At 37.1% G+C, this 17,315-nt stretch overlaps 1 protein-coding gene across 1 annotated transcript in view; it reads left to right on the forward strand.

The window, feature by feature from the left end:
- Nucleotides 1-17,315, forward strand: part of MAP3K4 (mitogen-activated protein kinase kinase kinase 4) — a 63,817-nt gene that overhangs the window by 11,937 nt on the left and 34,565 nt on the right. Inside the window, 5 exon segments of the mRNA XM_010184690.1 lie at nt 3,268-4,649; nt 9,043-9,285; nt 14,078-14,224; nt 16,743-16,900; nt 17,301-17,313. Of these exon segments, the coding sequence (XP_010182992.1) occupies nt 3,268-4,649; nt 9,043-9,285; nt 14,078-14,224; nt 16,743-16,900; nt 17,301-17,313 (1,943 nt within the window).

Raw genomic sequence — 17,315 nt, forward strand, 5'->3', positions numbered from 1 at the left:
AGTTAGATTTTTGTCATCTGCTGTTGTACTTGGTAGCTGTTCAGAGAAAGATGTATGAATACCTGAAATAAAAGTAGTATAAGAGGCATTTGCAATAAACAGTTTCTGTGATGACTTTGTGATTCTTCTTTCTTCCTCATTTCCTTCAGAATACAATTTCTTTTTTCCCCCAGAGATAAGTGCCATTTTGTGCATCGTGAGCTGCCCCCATCCTGCAGAGCTATGGCAAAGGTTAAATTATATTTTTTAGACAGGCTGATTAGAAGGAGGCAGTGTGGCAGGTCACACCCTTATTAAGTCACTTATTGCTCATTAACAGATGAAAACAGAGTTCGTAATGAAGACAAGCAAAGGAAGGTGCTCTGACCACATAACACTCCACTCTCATTTCAGACATCTCTGCAACCTTAATACAGTGCCTTTGTGTGTCTACCTTTGATAGTCTTTAAGCTATGTTAGTACACCAGTTCTTTTATAGAAAACTGATGTCTTACATGAGTAGAGGTTGTTTGGAATTTTGTGATGAAGGAAACAGATTTTTGTATGACTGTAACTTCTTCTGTTGTGGATGCTGGAAGGTATGTAGTGAATGAAACAAGAATGAAGGCCCATCTGATAATGAAGTCAGTGAAGTGCATCATATGATAACAGCATTCTGTCATGAAAATTTGTGTAATGCTAGGCAAATAGCATGAATTAAAATCTTCTATCTGTTTTCTTATTTTCCTAGAAGCAAGATAGATATTCTGGGATGTGGTTTGCACATTGCAGAGAATTCAATGTGCCATTGAAGGCAGGGAGTGTTGAACATCAAGTGCTCAGTGTTCTGAAATGTTGAGCAATAGCTTTTCCCATTTTAGCACCCAAAAATATCCTGGCTTGATGGATCTTTATCACAATTTTCCATAGATAGAAAGGGTATAATATTATTCTTCCACTAAGCAGGCCTGTTTTGCAAATAAGCTTATTATTTTTTTCTGGTATTATTGGATATTGTAGTGAGGAGCAGAGTAACAAAGACTCTAAGGAGATTACTACTTCTAGAGTGGGAAATGAGCCATGTGCAGCAGATAATCCTTAAAGTCACAATGAAAAGAAGACAAAGTATTCAGCCCTTGTTCTGAAAGTCTTTGCTGCTCTTGAATAAGCAGCGTCCCTGTGACTGTGTAGCTGCTTGTGTTCAGCTGCTGATGGCTATAGTGCAGCTAGTCTACATACAGGTGCTTTTCTCCAGCCTGCCACCAATTCCTTAAGAGTGAGAGAGAACCACTGTTTTAATACCAACTAGTCTTCCTGTCCTGATCTGCAAAGCCTGCACTGAAGCACTTTTGTTAGTGCTGCAGAAGAGTGATGAAGTCTGCTGCGCCTGAGGACCGAACAGGAAGAGAAGACTGCACAATTAGACAGGAAAGGGCTACTTTTATGTGGTAAGGGAGAAGGCAAATGTTTGCATGTTGAGAGAGTGGAGAAGTAGGCTTCTGATCTTAAGGCAATGTATTGAGACTACAGAGGGGTTCCCAGAACTAAGATCAAGCCCCCCAAGAGCCAGGATCAGATAATTCAAGCTAAATTTCAGAATACATACATGCTTCAGTTTTTATGAAAATGGAGTCTCTTTAATTCTCTTTGACTTGGAAACTTTAATAATGCTCTGCTGTATTTTTAGGGTTTTTTTGGGAGGTTGTGTGACAAATGTATGGCAAATGAACTTGGAAACCATTCTTTTCCTTTTGGGCATACTCAGGATAATGCAGATTCTCTGAGGTCCTTTCTATTGGGTTGGCCAAAAAGTAATTGTGTTTTTAAATAGATGGACATACATGTCTTGAAATGTAACTAGCTTAATTTTAAACTGCAGATTCATTATGCAACTTGAGAGATGGCAGTTCAAGCTTGTTTTAGAAAAAGAAAGTGCACAACTTTGTAAACATTTATTTGGCGCCAATTTCAAAATGAAAAATCAAAAGAAACATTTTTGTCATGTTTTACAGTATTACTTCAGAAAAGAAAAAAACATTGTACAAGCTCATAAAAAGTTATGTGATATGTACGGTGAAGATGCTGTAAACTATGGCAGTGTCAGAATTGGTTTGCTAAATTGCAGTCTGGAGATTTTGATGTTATCAACTTTGGTTGGCCTTCCTGAGTGTGGTGCATCTTTAACATCAAAATAAAGGCATTGATTGAATCCGGTTGGCCTTTAATGACACAAGAAATTGCTGATAATGTTAACATATCGAAATTGAGTGTTGAAAACCATTGAAAACAACTTGGATATGTTAGGAAGCTCGATATTTGGGTACCACATAAGCTCAAAGAAATTCATCTTGCTAAGCATGTTGATATCTGCAGTTGTCTCTTGAAGAAAATGATCCATTTTTGAAACATATGATGAAAAATGGATCATCTACAACAACAATGAATGAAAAAGATCATGGAGCAAGTGTGATGAACCAGCTCCAAGCACTTCAAAAGCAGATATTCACCAAAGAACGGTTATGCTGTTAGTCTGGTGGGATTTCACAGGTATTGTGTGTTTTGCATTGCTTCCATGGAACCAAACCATTAATTTGGATGTGTACTGTGGTCAACTGGATAAATTAAATGATGCCATTGAACAGAAGCGTCCAGAATTGGTGAATGGCAAAGGTGGTGTTTTTCTCCATGATAACACCAGATCACATACAAGTTAGGTCACTTGTCAAAAATTGTTGCAGCTTGAATGGGATGTGTTGCCACATCCACCGTATTTGCCAGACCTGGCACCATCAGACTACCATTTGTTTCCTTCTTTACAAAACTGCTTGAACGGTAAAACCTTCACTGCTGATGAGGATATCAAATCATTCTTGGAACTGCTTTATGCCTGAAAAGATAAGAACTTTTCTGAGCGTGGAATCATGAAGTTGCCTGAAAGATGGCAAAATGTAATTGAACAATGGACAATATATTGTTTAATAGAGTTTTTGTTTCCTATGTAAAATTTGTCTCTCATTTACCCGGGAAAAAAATGCAATTACTTTTTGGCCCACCCAATAGAAAAGAGGTAAAGAAGAGGAGAAAAAAAAAAATTCCCTTGGTGCTACTATTGATTTAGCTATACTAATGGTAATTTCCAAGACTACATTTTACTTCTACCCATGCCTATTTTATTTTATTGCTATTAAACAATGTTTATGCTCAGCCTAAGAAATGTGATTGGGAGCTGGATTGAGCAATGATGCTTCTTGTTGCTGCAGTCAAATTCTTTCTTTTTTTTTTTTTTAGAAAAGATGAGTATGCCAACTCAGTCTGTCCATAAGGACAATGGGAAAACCATTGAGAGTGTGGAGGAGCACAGCTATAAGCAAGGGAAAAAGATCCGAGATGCCCTAAGGACAACAGAACGAGATCACAAGAAAAATGTGCAGTGCTCTTTTATGTTAGACTCAGTTGGTGGGTCTCTGCCAAAAAAAACAATCCCAGATGTTGATCTCAATAAGCCTTACCTCAGCCTTGGCTGTAGCAATGCTAAGCTTCCAGTCTCTGTGCCCATGCCAATACCCAGAACTGCACGCCAGACTTCTAGGACCGATTGCCCGGCAGATCGCTTAAAATTCTTTGAAACCCTGCGGCTTTTATTAAAACTTACCTCAGTCTCAAAGAAAAAGGACAGGGAGCAAAGAGGGCAGGAGAACACCTCTTCTGTCTGGCTGAACCGATCCAATGAACTGATCTGGCTGGAGCTGCAAGCTTGGCACGCTGGCCGGAGCATTAATGACCAAGACCTCCATCTCTATGCAGCCCGTCAAGCTATCCCTGATATCATCAATGAAATCCTCACCTTCAAAGTGAACTATGGAAGCTTCTCCTGTGTAAAAAATGGAGCCAGTCTCAACGGTACTTCAGGAGAAGGAGTTTGCAAAGTGACACGTGGAACTAGTGCTTTGGGTTACTCGAGTTACCATGAACACCTCCATCGCCAGCGGGTCTCATTTGAGCAAGTAAAGCGGATAATGGAGCTGCTAGAGTATATAGAAGCACTTTATCCATCTCTGCAGGCTCTTCAAAAGGACTATGAAAAGTATGCTGCAAAGGACTTCCAAGACAGAGTGCAGGCACTTTGTCTGTGGTTAAATATTACAAAAGACTTAAATCAAAAACTAAGGATTATGGGAACTGTATTGGGCATCAAAAATCTTTCTGACATTGGCTGGCCAGTGTTTGAAATTCCTTCTCCTCGACCGTCTAAGGACAATGATCCGGAGGATGAAGAAGTTGATAGGGAAACAGAAGTAAAGGAATCCTCAGGAACATGCACAGAGGAGAGCGATGGTGAAGAACAAATCTCTGAGGAGAATGTTGAGGAACTTAGACAAGCCATCAAGAACAATTTTACTAATAAGCCAAATTTTGACTTTCAGGACCATTTTTCAAGGAGGCTTGACAGGCTTGAATCTGAGGATGACTCTGCCTCTTGGGTTACTCCAGAATGCAGTGCTGAGGCAAGCTGCAGCCAACACTGTTTGACTTCTATTTACAGGCCATTTGTAGATAAAGCACTGAAGCAAATGGGGTTGAGGAAGCTAATTCTAAGACTGCACAAGCTAATGCATGGCTCATTGCAGAGGGCCCGTATGGCGTTGGTAAGGAGTGATCACCAGCTGGAGGTAGGTTGCTACTGGTGTAAACGAGTAACAGGAGTACCTCCCCTGCTCTGTTGTTTCTTACTGAAACTGGAGGAATTGGGATTTTATGAAAGTTTCGGTTGCTTTGTTGGTGTTTGAAAGATAGTGTGTGTGTGTTATAATTAAGAGCCTAGTTCTACTTCCACTGAAATGAATCTCTCATTTGATCTGAATTGGAATTTGTGTGAGGCACAAGCTAGTTCTCTCTTTGTATTTGTAATTTAAATCACATTTTTATGGTAACATCTTTGCTCATTACGTTTTCTAATGTCTAAAGCCCTAAGTGAGAAAAATTACAATGGAAAATAACACACAAAAGTTGAATCGTATGAAAAATTAGCTATGGAAGTGGTCATTTTCCTTTTCTTGTCTTCAAGACTGGATATCTCTCTGCAAGACATCCTTTGTGAAAACATCACTATTGTTTTGGGGTTTTCTTCATCTAAATTAATGAAGTACTGTGGTGGCACATTATGCTTGAGGCCAGATCAGATAAATGGATGTACTCCTTAACCTTAAAATCTATGAAAGCAAATCCTGTTAGCATATTGCAGTGTTCAGCTGGCTCTTGGTGTGATTTTTCTTTTTCTTTGAGTCGCTTTATATTCATAATTAAGAATGACTGCGAGTTAATTAAAACAGAATTATTAAATAAGCAGTAAAGAAAGGACAGTAGCTGAAGTTTCATATGGTAAGTTGTGGTCACTAATTCTTTCAAGGCAGAATGTTGTTTCTTAATATAAACTGTTACCTAATTTGTAAGTGTTTTTATATTAGGAAGAACTAGCAGTAAGGATTACTTGCCCTCCTGGATAAATCAGCACTGTGTGTGGGGCCTAACCATGGATTCTGGATGAAGGAATTTTTTAGTCAACATGGCTGTTCTAGTATGGATACCACGTGTGGTCTTTGGCACGTTGCTGATCTCTTAGTGTTGACTGTCACATTTGCAAAAGGAACAAGAATTGTTTCTCTCTCTTCGAGGTTATTTATTGTTTGTTTTTGGTTTTTTTTTAGAATTTATACATTTATATTTATAAAGTTACTTGATTTTGAAGAAATTTTTATTTGTACTGTTGGTAGTGTAGGTGTTACTGTAAAAAGTGATGCTATTAGTTGAATTTTTATTTATTTTCTAATTGGTTTCAACTTGTGTTCTAGGAAGTTTTACTTTAAGAAAATCTCTGTGTACTTCTCAAGAGGCATGTGCCTAAGCAGAACTTGCAGGTTACAGTAAAGTAAAGTACCCCCCAGACCATATATACCTAGATAGGAAGTTCAGCTTAATATATGGGTGGAAATACCTTTAAAAATCAAAGGAAATAAAACATTATTTGGGGGTACTGAAAACTACTTTGAATGTATTTTTGAAATTGCTAAATACCTCAAATACCTTGACTTCATAAGGGTTTTTAAAACACGTTAATGAAAAACTAGTAGCTGGAGTCTTTGCTGCAGCCTCACAGAATTAAACTTTTTTTTGTAACTTAGTGTTGGATAACTTGTGTAAGATGTAAGGTTAATCTTTTCTCGCTCCTTCTCTACCCTTGCAACTTCTTTGAATGTTCGTTTTCAGGAATTACTACATTTTCTTCAGTATATTGCCCTCTTAAGAAATGGCTTTATCACTGAAGGTGAATGTTATAAAATTGTAAACTTCTTTCCTGCCCCAAAATTAAAAGAATGCTGTAAAAAAAAAAAAAGAAAATAAAAGAAAATACTGTTTGTCAGAAGTGTGGTATCTACTGCAGCAAAAGATGACATCAGACTGGAATATAAGAGATGGTTTTGAATTGCTTGGTCTTTGCATCTGACAGTACTTTGAATGTGGTGTTTTGGGTTTTTGTAGTGCAGTTCGGTTTGATATTTGTATGCAGCCAGAGCTGTTAGTATTTTGTTAATCTTTATTGTGTTATTTTTGTCTTGACTCTGTGTTTATGTGTGTACATACGCTTTAAAATCTCTGTACATACGTTCGTTTCTATTGTTACTTAAACACTGTCATCTGAAATGTGCTTTCTATAGATTCTTCCACTGTATGCATTTTAATGCTCATTTTGTCTTAAATATATGCAAATGTTGATACAGATAGCAGTTTTTAGTGTTTTTTAAACTACAATTTTCATTCGTCATAGGCTCTGATACTTTAACTAGGCTCTAGGCACTAGAGAGTCTGTTTTGTATAAAGGTTGTGTAATTTGATTCTTAGAGAAAATGGCTAATATTTTATTTTAACAAATCAGGGATGTTATCTTAGTGGAACAGTATTTAATCCCATGTACCCTGTAGTTTATTGAACTAGCTGCACTTTTGAGTATGGATTTTATGTATAATCTCAATAAATGGCTTGGATTTTGTTTTCTTGGGGTTTATTTAAGAAGTATTTGGTAGTAATTTGAAACGTTTCAGCTCGGGCACGCTGAAGATTAAGATTAGTCAAATTGAATAATAGAAGTTTAGGTGTCTAATACTTCACTTTAATGTCAAGTATGATTATCCTTAATGTCAGACAATATCCTTAAGTGAATGGAATTTTCAATTTCCTTGTGTAATTTGTGCTTATAGACTTCTTTAATATTTTTATAAGAACTAAGTTTTCCAACACTATACTTGCATCACAACGAGGATTGTATTTCTTTAATATTTTGTTGTACTGTAGAACTGTGGTATTTTCATGAACTGTTATTAATGAAAACTTCTTGTATAAAAGCTTTTAGCTCTGGTGCTATGGTTATATGGCTATACCACTAAAAGAGAGGTAGTAAAAGAAGACATTGCTGTACCATCTAAGAAGATAAGATCTTATAATGTAGATCAACCAGTGATTTTAAACTTTGACTAAACTAGGCATAGAGGAAGTCTCCATTCATGTATATATACTGTCTGTACAACAAGCTAGGGTTGTATAAGCCCCGTAAGAATCTGCAGTGCATAACAAGTTTTGTGACAACATTACACAGTAATGAATGTGCTATTCCATTGCCCATGACAGCTGAGAAACCTCACAATATTAAAAAATAGAAACACTAAGAACACTGACTTTGTCAGTAGCTGTAATTTTGTGTGGCTCTCTGAGAAAGCAGAGCTTGCACAACACTGCAGGCACAAAATGTATGTCAAAAATGTGTGTGTAGGTGCAAAGGAATAAACTATTTATTGTTCTTATTTTTTTTTCTGCTAGATAATACACTTAAAAGTGGCTTTTTAAAAAATTATAGGCAGCACTTTATCATTTGATCTAATTTCTAGTAATGTTTTCCCCTCCTTTGAAGTGATGTTACTTACATTTGGCACTGAAGAAAAACCTAAAAAATGCTAGTTATGTCTAATATATGAATGAAGGATATTCAGGTGTCATAGTTAGCAGCTATGAAACAAGAAAAAAAACCTTAACCTGAAACAAATCTTATCCTTAGATGATGTACAGTGTGTTGTTATCTTTAAGAGCTGCACCTACATTGCAATACAGATTTTCTTATTAAATGAAATCTCAGAGTGCCTCCGTGTACAGTTTTGCTTAGAATGTTATCACAGGGTGTGTAGTTTAGTTATGTCAGATGTCGTTTTCAGATAGTTTCAAGTATTTTCTCTAATTAGAAATGTCATTTCATTGAAATGTTATTTTCATTTCAGTGAAAAATAAGTTTATTAATTGAAAAAAACAGCTTGATCTCTTTATCTTCCTTTTTTAATTTCAGTTTCAATTAACATCTACCAAAGTTCATAATATTTCTTCAATAGTTTTGTTCAACTTAATGATACTTTCTTAAATATTGTGTTACTTTTCATTGTGGAGTTTTATATGATATATGCACTATGAATTTGAAAAGGAACAAGGTTACTCACCTGCCATAGCCAAATGCAAACTCGTTTCTCTAGATATAGTCATTAGTGTAAGACCTTTTGATTTATTTATGTTTTTACTGTATTTTGAAATTCTCAAGTATTGTATCTTAAAATGACCTGAGTGTATGTTCCTACAAAATGTGTTAGGCTTAACTTGTATGTTTGTCATATCCTCAAACAACAGTTTCTTCCTGTGTAGTGAGATTATATCCAGCTTTAATGGATGCTTTAATAAGTTTAAAACAGAAACACAATGTAAGAGATTTTTTTTTTGTTCCCTCCCAAGGGTCCATAATTGTTTTCCTCAGTCTAGTGATCTTCAAGTAAAAAAAAACAAACAAAAAACAAACCAAACCCTGAGTTTTAAAAAAGAAAGATAAATTGAAACTTCTGTACTTCTGTGGTTGATTTGCCAGTTACTAGAATCTTGCCTTTTAAAACAATAGACTTTTGTGGATGCTACTTTAAAGAAATGCTAAGTTCTAAAGAATTTAAGGATCCTTTTTATGATACCTATTTCTTATTACAGTTTTCAGAATTTCCAGATCAAATGTTGTGTTCAGATTATGTGCAGTTATTAAATCCCCCACCTTGTTGTGAGCAAAAATGCAGCACTGTGTCATGGGAGGAGCTGAAATCCATGGATTTACCGTCTTTTGAACCTGCTTTCTTGGTCCTCTGCCGAGTCCTGCTCAATGTTATCCATGAATGTCTCAAGCTAAGGTTGGAGCAAAGACCTGCTGGGGAACCCTCTCTTTTGAGTATTAAACAGGTTTGCTTCAATTGTTTTATTTTATATTTCTTATTTGAAATTTGCCATTCCATTATGATAACATTGTTGGTTTAAAGATGATTCTTTTAAGAAATTACAATGTATAATTATGTAGTAACTTTTATAACTAGTCTTGTATTTCATATGGAGATCTGGTTTTTGCATAGTAAACAGCTGGTCATACATACTTCTCTGATTTAGACTTAGAGTAATCAAAAACGGTGATTAAAGAATTGCTGGTCAGTGAAGGTAAGCAGGATGTGTTCCATTTGTATTGTAAGCTATATAACCTTGTCCAGCACGTCATCCTCTATTTGTGTTTCTGATGCAACATAACCAGTTTTAAGGGTTTGTATATTTCTTTTTTCTTTGCTTTGACCCTTTTTGTCTTTGCAAATGTCAGACACCTAACATGCAGTGAACACATAGTGGAAGTTGATTAAGGAGAAAAACAAAATGAAAGAAAGAGTCTTCTTTCCCAGCATACTGGTTTATATCAGTATCTGATATTTTCTGTCAGTATAGACCCAAGATTGTCACTCTTGTCACTGGTTGAAAATGCACGAAGATTTATTTTCTGGTGGTTATCTGATACAATGAAAGCTGTTTAGATCAATGCCATTTTTCAAAGTCTAGTGTAGGACTAGACTGAAGTCATCTCCCTGCTCCCTGGCAGGCATAACCAGGTCAGGGTCTTATCAGGTGGTCTTTAAGGCTACACATTTAAATAAGCTCTGTGGTCCAGAATAAATGTCAGTCCTTTGTTTTCCCAACTCCTTCCTCCTTAGTCCTTAGCTTTTTCTTTCTTTGGTATACTAGGGTTTTTGGATGCCTTTATATCCAAAAGCACAGTACCTGCAATTTTAATCTTAAGGTTCATACTAAAATGTAGTATAGCATACTGTATTGTAAAGCACAATATATCCTTTTTTTTTTCCCCAGAGACAGGGGCTATTTTCTTTGGCCTTACATTTTGTATTTTCCTGGTGGACTTTAAGTTAAGTGAAAATGACACTTTCTTCCTGGAAAAAGTATTTTTGTTACAGACTGTTTTGATGGTGTGTGCTGCCTGGCTAATTACATTGAAAAAGTTAATTCAACTCAGCAAATGCAGTCCCACACAATATTTCTGAACAGGCAGAAGAACTGTGGAGATACTTCACAAATAGATCTATTTGTTTCCTGAAGAATTGTAATTTCTAAAATCTTGAGCAGACTCAAATCAGAGTTTAGGGGTCTGTTTTGTTCTGCAAGTTCACAGAAAATTACAGTATTACAGAGAAGTCTGGATTAGAGGTACTCTTGTCCAACCTTTTGTGGTGCATGCTGGGCCCTATCTTAGGTTATATGGGACCTTGTTAGACCAGATCATGTATGATTTCAATGAGAGAGAGATTCCACTGCTTCTCCAGCCAGTCTGTTCCAGCATTTATTTTTTCTCCCAGTAAAGCATTTTTTTTTCCGGCATCTAGACAGGATTTCCCTGGAGCAACTTGAGCCTGTTGCCTCTTGTCAGGTTGCTGTGCATCCTTGTGAGGAGTGCCCTCATTTTCTCTACCCTCTAGGCATTGGAAAGCTGTGATTAGATTCCCCTTGCGTATTCTTTTCTCTAGGTTGAACAAACCCAGTCCTTGAGTTGTTCTTTGTACGCATGTAGCACAGCACACTTTGGTTTCTGTAGTGATTGACCTTGTGGGTGTCATGTGGGGCGCTGGGACTTCTAAGTGTCTCCTACTTTTTGGTACCATCTGAAATGTGTAGCAGTACTGTTCGAATATATCAGGCATGCTGGTCCTGATACTTTGTTTATCTAAGGTGAGGCCAGATTTTTGAATCACTAGCCAGTCAATTCTATTTAAAAAAAAATAAAAATTTACAAGAAAAAGTATACACACACAGAGAAAACCATCGTAGATTATGTGCTTACTGCAATGCGCTTTCTCTCATCCTTTCTCAGTGGCTTCCCCTTTTTGAGCCATCTTGTTTGTGTTTCACTTTTAGCAGTAGCTTTTGTGGTCCTGCTGATCCTTTGTTATCAGAGAGCTGTTCTCTTTTAATGGCAATTTCCCACTAGTGGTGACAGTGTAGTTCCTGAACAGTATTAGATGGTTCTCAAATTCTGCATTTGTTATTTCTCTTAAATTAGACATTGTCATAGCCTTTGTTGAGTGTCTCGATCTTCTGCAAAATAACTGTTTCTGGATCTTTCATACCAGTTTGTATCTTCAAAAAGGTAGTAGGTGATACCCTCATTTCATACAAGCTTCTTCCTTATAAAAATCAGTGGAGAAATTAGGTCAATACTGCTAGAAGATTTTTGGTTCCAGATTATAGGACACTGTACTAGAGAAATGCAGTTTACATGTAAGTAATTGCTGCTTCATCAACACCCATTAAAGTCTGTAACTAGAAGCACAATAGCATATGTTGGTGCAGGTGCTGATTTCTTAATTACCCATTCTGTTATTCACACACTTGTTAACCAGGTAGTATTTGAACACGTTTTGATGGTTAAAGAAGCAGCCAGCTAAAGGATGTGTGTTTGGATGGGGAAAACCATATCAGCATTCTGTCTAGATGATCTTAACAGCACTCCTCCTGGAGTTTTTGGGTCAGCAGTCTTTATTTCAGCCATCAACCCTTTGTTCAGACTGCTTATGATCTGTTACTGTCACGGGGCATGCATTAACTCTGAGGTAGTCTGACCTAGTTGAAAAGTGAGAAGTCACACCTACCTGGTTGCTGGTAAGTGCCTGACACCACTTGAAGCAGAGCCACAAGGTATTGACTCGTTACATAAAACCTGACTAAGCAGAACACAGTGTCAGGTATAGTTCACTTAGAGGAGGGGTGATGTAGGTTTTGGAAATTACTGGAACAGAAAAATTTGAATGTTTGGTGAAAGATTGTTGTTTATAGGTCAAGTAAGTACTGGGAAGGTGGAGCGGGGGGAAACAAACCACCAAAACCCAGAAAATTTGTTGAACTTTCTTGCTCTAAACTACAGTACCCTGGAGGCTATCTAATCTGCTCCACTTGCTTTGCACAAAATCCCTAAACAAAAACCAATCTGTCAAATCAATAACAATAGTATTTTCAGTTCAAGCTGCACATTCCTTAGTGTGCTCATTGTAGTCTGTATTTTTTTGTTTGCCTGTTGCCTTGTGAGTTTCAGATCCAAAAGATAACACTTAAAATTAGCACTACAGGCTTTTTTGTAAATCCTATATTCTATATATGTTAGTCAGTAGCACTTCACATCACTCTGTAGCAGTATTATTTAAGAAAAAAAAAAATCTATGTTTAATGAGATTTTGAGAGTATTCTATTTTGGAATAGACAAACACTCTGCAAGTTTTAGAAGTGAATTTTGCTTGCTTCTTTAGGATATGCCATACTATATAGTAAGGTTTTATGGATAAGTGATGTTGCCAAGTCCCATCTGTCTCTGGAATGGGTTAAATACTAATTTTAATTTCTTTGAACAAGTTATGTTTTTCTTTGTGGATCCAAGGACAACAAACTCTAATAGGTTAACACAGAGTGATTGAGCGAGTGGAGAGTGAGGAATGCACATCCATTTTAAAATATATGACAGGTTAGGGATATAAATATGTAATTGTGGGATTTCTACCTTAATTTTTTTTTCCTTTTTCACCTAACTATTGATAAGTTTTAAACTACAGAGTTCAGAATATTACCCATATTTCCCCTGCATGCTGGGGAGCACAGTGTAACTTGTTCTGGCCTGTAAAATATTCCTAAAGCTCTTGTCATGTTAATAACATTGTTTGTTTTTTGTTTCATACCATTATAATTTCTCATACATTGAGTCTATTATATTGATACATTATTTTTTCAGGAGAGCCATTATAGATTTTAAAAAGCAGATTAACCAATCACAATTCCATTCCCTCTGGCTCTCCAAATGATCTCCTCTCTTCCTTTCAGACTCTCAGTTTAATGATGCTGTTGCTCAGAAAAGGTCAGGGGTTGTCAGACCTGGAGACTGATAATGATTTCAGAAGAATACACACTTAGCACTGGAAGGACTTCTGATAGAAAGGCATTCATTAGTGTAGATTTGAAACCATTCTTGCTATTTGTGCTCTCCTGTGTCTGTGGTTGTGCACGTTACTTCAATTAAATAAAAGCTGTAAGCTTTCAGGAGGGGAGTGACAGCTGTTTGGCCAAAAGTGACCACTTCTGTGGTTAAAAAGATAACTTTCCTCATGTTAGCGAGGAAAGAAACAACAAAAGAAACAACAAAAGAAACAACAAAAGAAACATCCACTGTTTTCAGGTCTGGTACGGGTTTGGGCAGGAGTCCACAACCCTAAATAGTTTAACAATTAATTTCCTGTAGTAAAACATTTCTCACAGGTCTCTAGCTATCTGTCAAACACATTGCATATTATTCCTGACTTGCTTCCATTTAAGCTGTGATTTGATGTTTGTGAGCCCTCTGCCCAAGTCTGCACTTCTTAACTATTCAGTAAGTTGCTTGCTGTGGCCCTGCACAGGGAATGAAGTCTGAGACATCTGCCTCCATCTCCATTTACAGTTATGTGGCAGATGGCGTGATGGCAATTAAATAATCTTGGAAAACTAGTCACATCTTTCCTGCAGGCATGTAGAGTGACTGTGTTCATTCCTAAAACCTGCAGAAATTATGTAGTGATAAACTAACAAATTTAGACAAACTGGACTGACAAATGGAGCTTTCCCTTCCCAGGGAGAATTTCAGAGTACTATCTTGACTGATGGCAGGTTTTGGGTTTTTCTCTTGCAGCTAGTGAGAGAGTGTAAAGAGGTTCTGAAGGGTGGCCTGTTAATGAAGCAATATTACCAGTTTATGTTACGGGAGGTGTTAGATGACTTGCAAAAGATTGATTGCAACATTGATTCTTTTGAAGAGGACCTGCATAAAATGTTAATGGTAAGCTTCAAAAAAGAGAAAATATTCTGAATTCTAGTAAGTGTACTAGTCTGAATACTGCTAATAGAAATCTGTTGTTCCTGTTTGGTATAGGTCTTGCTAATTTTTTTGTTGTGCTACTTTAACACTGTTTCAATGGACTTGTAAATGTAACAGTAGCCATTGTCATTTTAGCAGTGATTTTAGCAATACTGTTTTTTGTTTACTGGACTGTAGTACAGTAAACTTGTAAATTGCAGTTATTTACAATGAAATGGTTCATAAATAGAACTGCACAACACTTAACTTTTAATAACCTTTTAGTATTGAATTAAAAAACCAAATACAGTTGCTTGACTAACATCGTGTCTTAATATCTTGGTATTGTATTCATCCATTACTGATACCTTATGTTTAATGTGTATTCATTATTGCATTAAGTTAAATGCAAAGAAGTATTTTCAAGACAAACACCTGTCCTCTGAAAGATGTGAAATGAAATATTTCTTAGTAAATTAAGTTTAAATGACTGTTCCCTTGGATGTGACTGATTTTTACTCTTTTGTGACTTGTTTGAGCTTTGTACTCAATATCTTGGGGAAAAAAAACCCAACCGAACAAACAGCAAAACAAGATACACTTCAATACCTTATCACTTCTCAGCAAAGCTATCAATAACATCTATTGTTGAGTATGCATGGATTTTCCTATTATATACTTTTCGTTGCCTACAGTGCTGAAAAATATTTTGGTTTACATAAAGTTTCTTATGCTGTGTGCCAGCATTCATCTGCATCTGAAATTTCTAGAAACTTGCGGCAGAAAGAACCTGGCTTGATGAAAGGAAAATGTTTAATTTATTTTTTTTAGGTAGCTGCAACGTTTTTGTGTTTTGCGGCAGGAGTTTTAACTTTGGCAGCAGTTCCAGTTGTATAAGGACTTTGCTTTTTGTAGGTCTTGAAAGGGGTAGTAACAAGACTGTGTAAATAGAAATAAATATATCCAACTTAGAAGAATCTCAGTCTGTACCTATTCAAAATTGTAGATTACTGTAGCATCCGCAGCAGGGGACAAAAGTTGGATGAATGGTCAAGATTGTCAGGAGATTGGGACAACTGGACAAGAAGCTGAAGAGATGATCTGGACTGAAAATAGGGATAGGGAAAACTTGTATGAAACCAGAAGTTTAAGAATATTAATGAGGGGTGGGAGTGGAACTTATTTGTCTTTTCCTATGGACTCGTTGTATAGGCAGGCAAGGTAACTAAGAGTAGTACTGGAAGAGGAATTAGGCTGGGAATGAAAGTCAAGAATGTGACTACAGCCTGAGACTATAAGAACATAGTACCTACCTAACCCAGAGTAGAATTTTAAGCTTTTCCATGACTGCTCTGCTCTTGTGATACCTTACCTGCAGTACTGTGTCCAGCTCTGGGGCTCCCAGCGTAAGAAAGACTTGGACCTGCTTGAGTGAGTCCAGAGGAGAGCCACAAAGGTGACCAGGGTCCTGGAGCACCTCCCCTATGAGCACAGGCTGAGAGTTGGGGTTGTTTAGCCTCTTCATTGGGAGTGTAGTTACAGGAGGAGTACCCTGAAAGAGGGTAGGTTTAAATTGGATATTAGGCAGAAATTCATTACTGTGAGGGTGGTGAGACACTGGCACGGCTTGCCTAAGGAACTTGTGGATGCCCCCTCCCTGGCAGTGTTCAGGGCCAGGTTGGACAGGGCTTTGGGCATCCTGGTCTGGTGGGAGGTGTCCCTGCCCATGGCAGGGGGATTGGACTGGATGATCTTTAAGGTCCCTTCGAATGCAAACCATTCTGTGATTGAATGATCTTGGCATTATTACAGTGTGGTCCGAAAATACCTGAAACTAATAGAAGTGTCTTAACTGTTTCTAAGGAGGACATTGCTTGACGTTATGGATTATTGAACTAAAACAGATTGCAGCTAATTTTTTGCATTCAGTATGACCCTGAAGGGTAGATGTTTAATGAAGAATTGTACTTGTGTGGATTTTTGTTGGTTTAAAACAAAAGTAATTAAGTAAGGTGAGATAAAACTTGTTATAAAGGAACACAAGGTATAATGTAGAATCTGAGAAGCATGTTTGCTGCATTTATCCATATCCAGGAGGATATGTTAATATGAAACCTTTTGGATTAATCCAGTTAATAAAAGATTTAGAAACTGTTTCTCCGTAGTTCAGCGTTAGAAACTCTGGCTACTGTGGATATTCACTGCTAAAATGCTGAATAGCAGCTCACCAAGCAAGGTGGTGATACTCTCAATATTTCCAGAGAAGTATCGTGGAGACATAGTATTTAATACTTCAGTAGCACTTTTTACTTCCTGAGCCATAACATGCACCTTTTGTGTGGAACCATGTAGCTTATTTTCATTCATAGCAAACAAATGTTGTAGAAATATTTTCTACAAACTGTATTATACTGATACTATTTGTTGATTTGAGAAGTTGTAGTCCTTAGTTACACATTGTGTAACAATTTCTGTTTAAATTATCTCCTTCCATGTGCAGGTTTACTTTGATTATATGCGAAGCTGGATCCAAATGCTACAGCAGTTACCTCAGGCGTCTCATAGTTTAAAAAATCTTTTGGAGGAAGAATGGAATTTCACCAAAGAAATAACTCCTTATATAAGAGGAGGTGAAGCTCAAGCTGGAAAACTCTTCTGGTAGGCTTTATTTAATTACTCTGCTTCTGGTGTTGATCTGTACCAGATACACATTCAAGTCAGCACTTGTTCGAGGTTCCCAGATTGGCCTTCTTGAGGCCTCAGTAAGCAGTTGATGGTCTTTGTGAATTTATGGATTATTACAATGACTGTCGCTACAGGATGCAGTAAGTGGAGATTGCTCTTACTCCTGCTGTAACAGGAATGACTGCTACTGTGGGAAGTCCCCGTTCCTTCTAGCCCTGTCCACGTAGAGTAACAGAGGGCCCCCGAGATGCTGCTTGTTTCTGCAGGCGAACTTGGCAACATGGCTCTCTTGCATTGGACAGAGTAGGAAGAAATTTGAGGTGCCATTCTACCTAAATAAGACTCTGAAGTTCCACCATTTCTGTTGCTACAGTGATATTGCAGGAAT

Source organism: Mesitornis unicolor, unplaced genomic scaffold (assembly GCF_000695765.1).
Source record: "Mesitornis unicolor isolate BGI_N332 unplaced genomic scaffold, ASM69576v1 scaffold15375, whole genome shotgun sequence".
In the NCBI taxonomy this organism is placed as follows: domain Eukaryota; kingdom Metazoa; phylum Chordata; class Aves; order Mesitornithiformes; family Mesitornithidae; genus Mesitornis; species Mesitornis unicolor.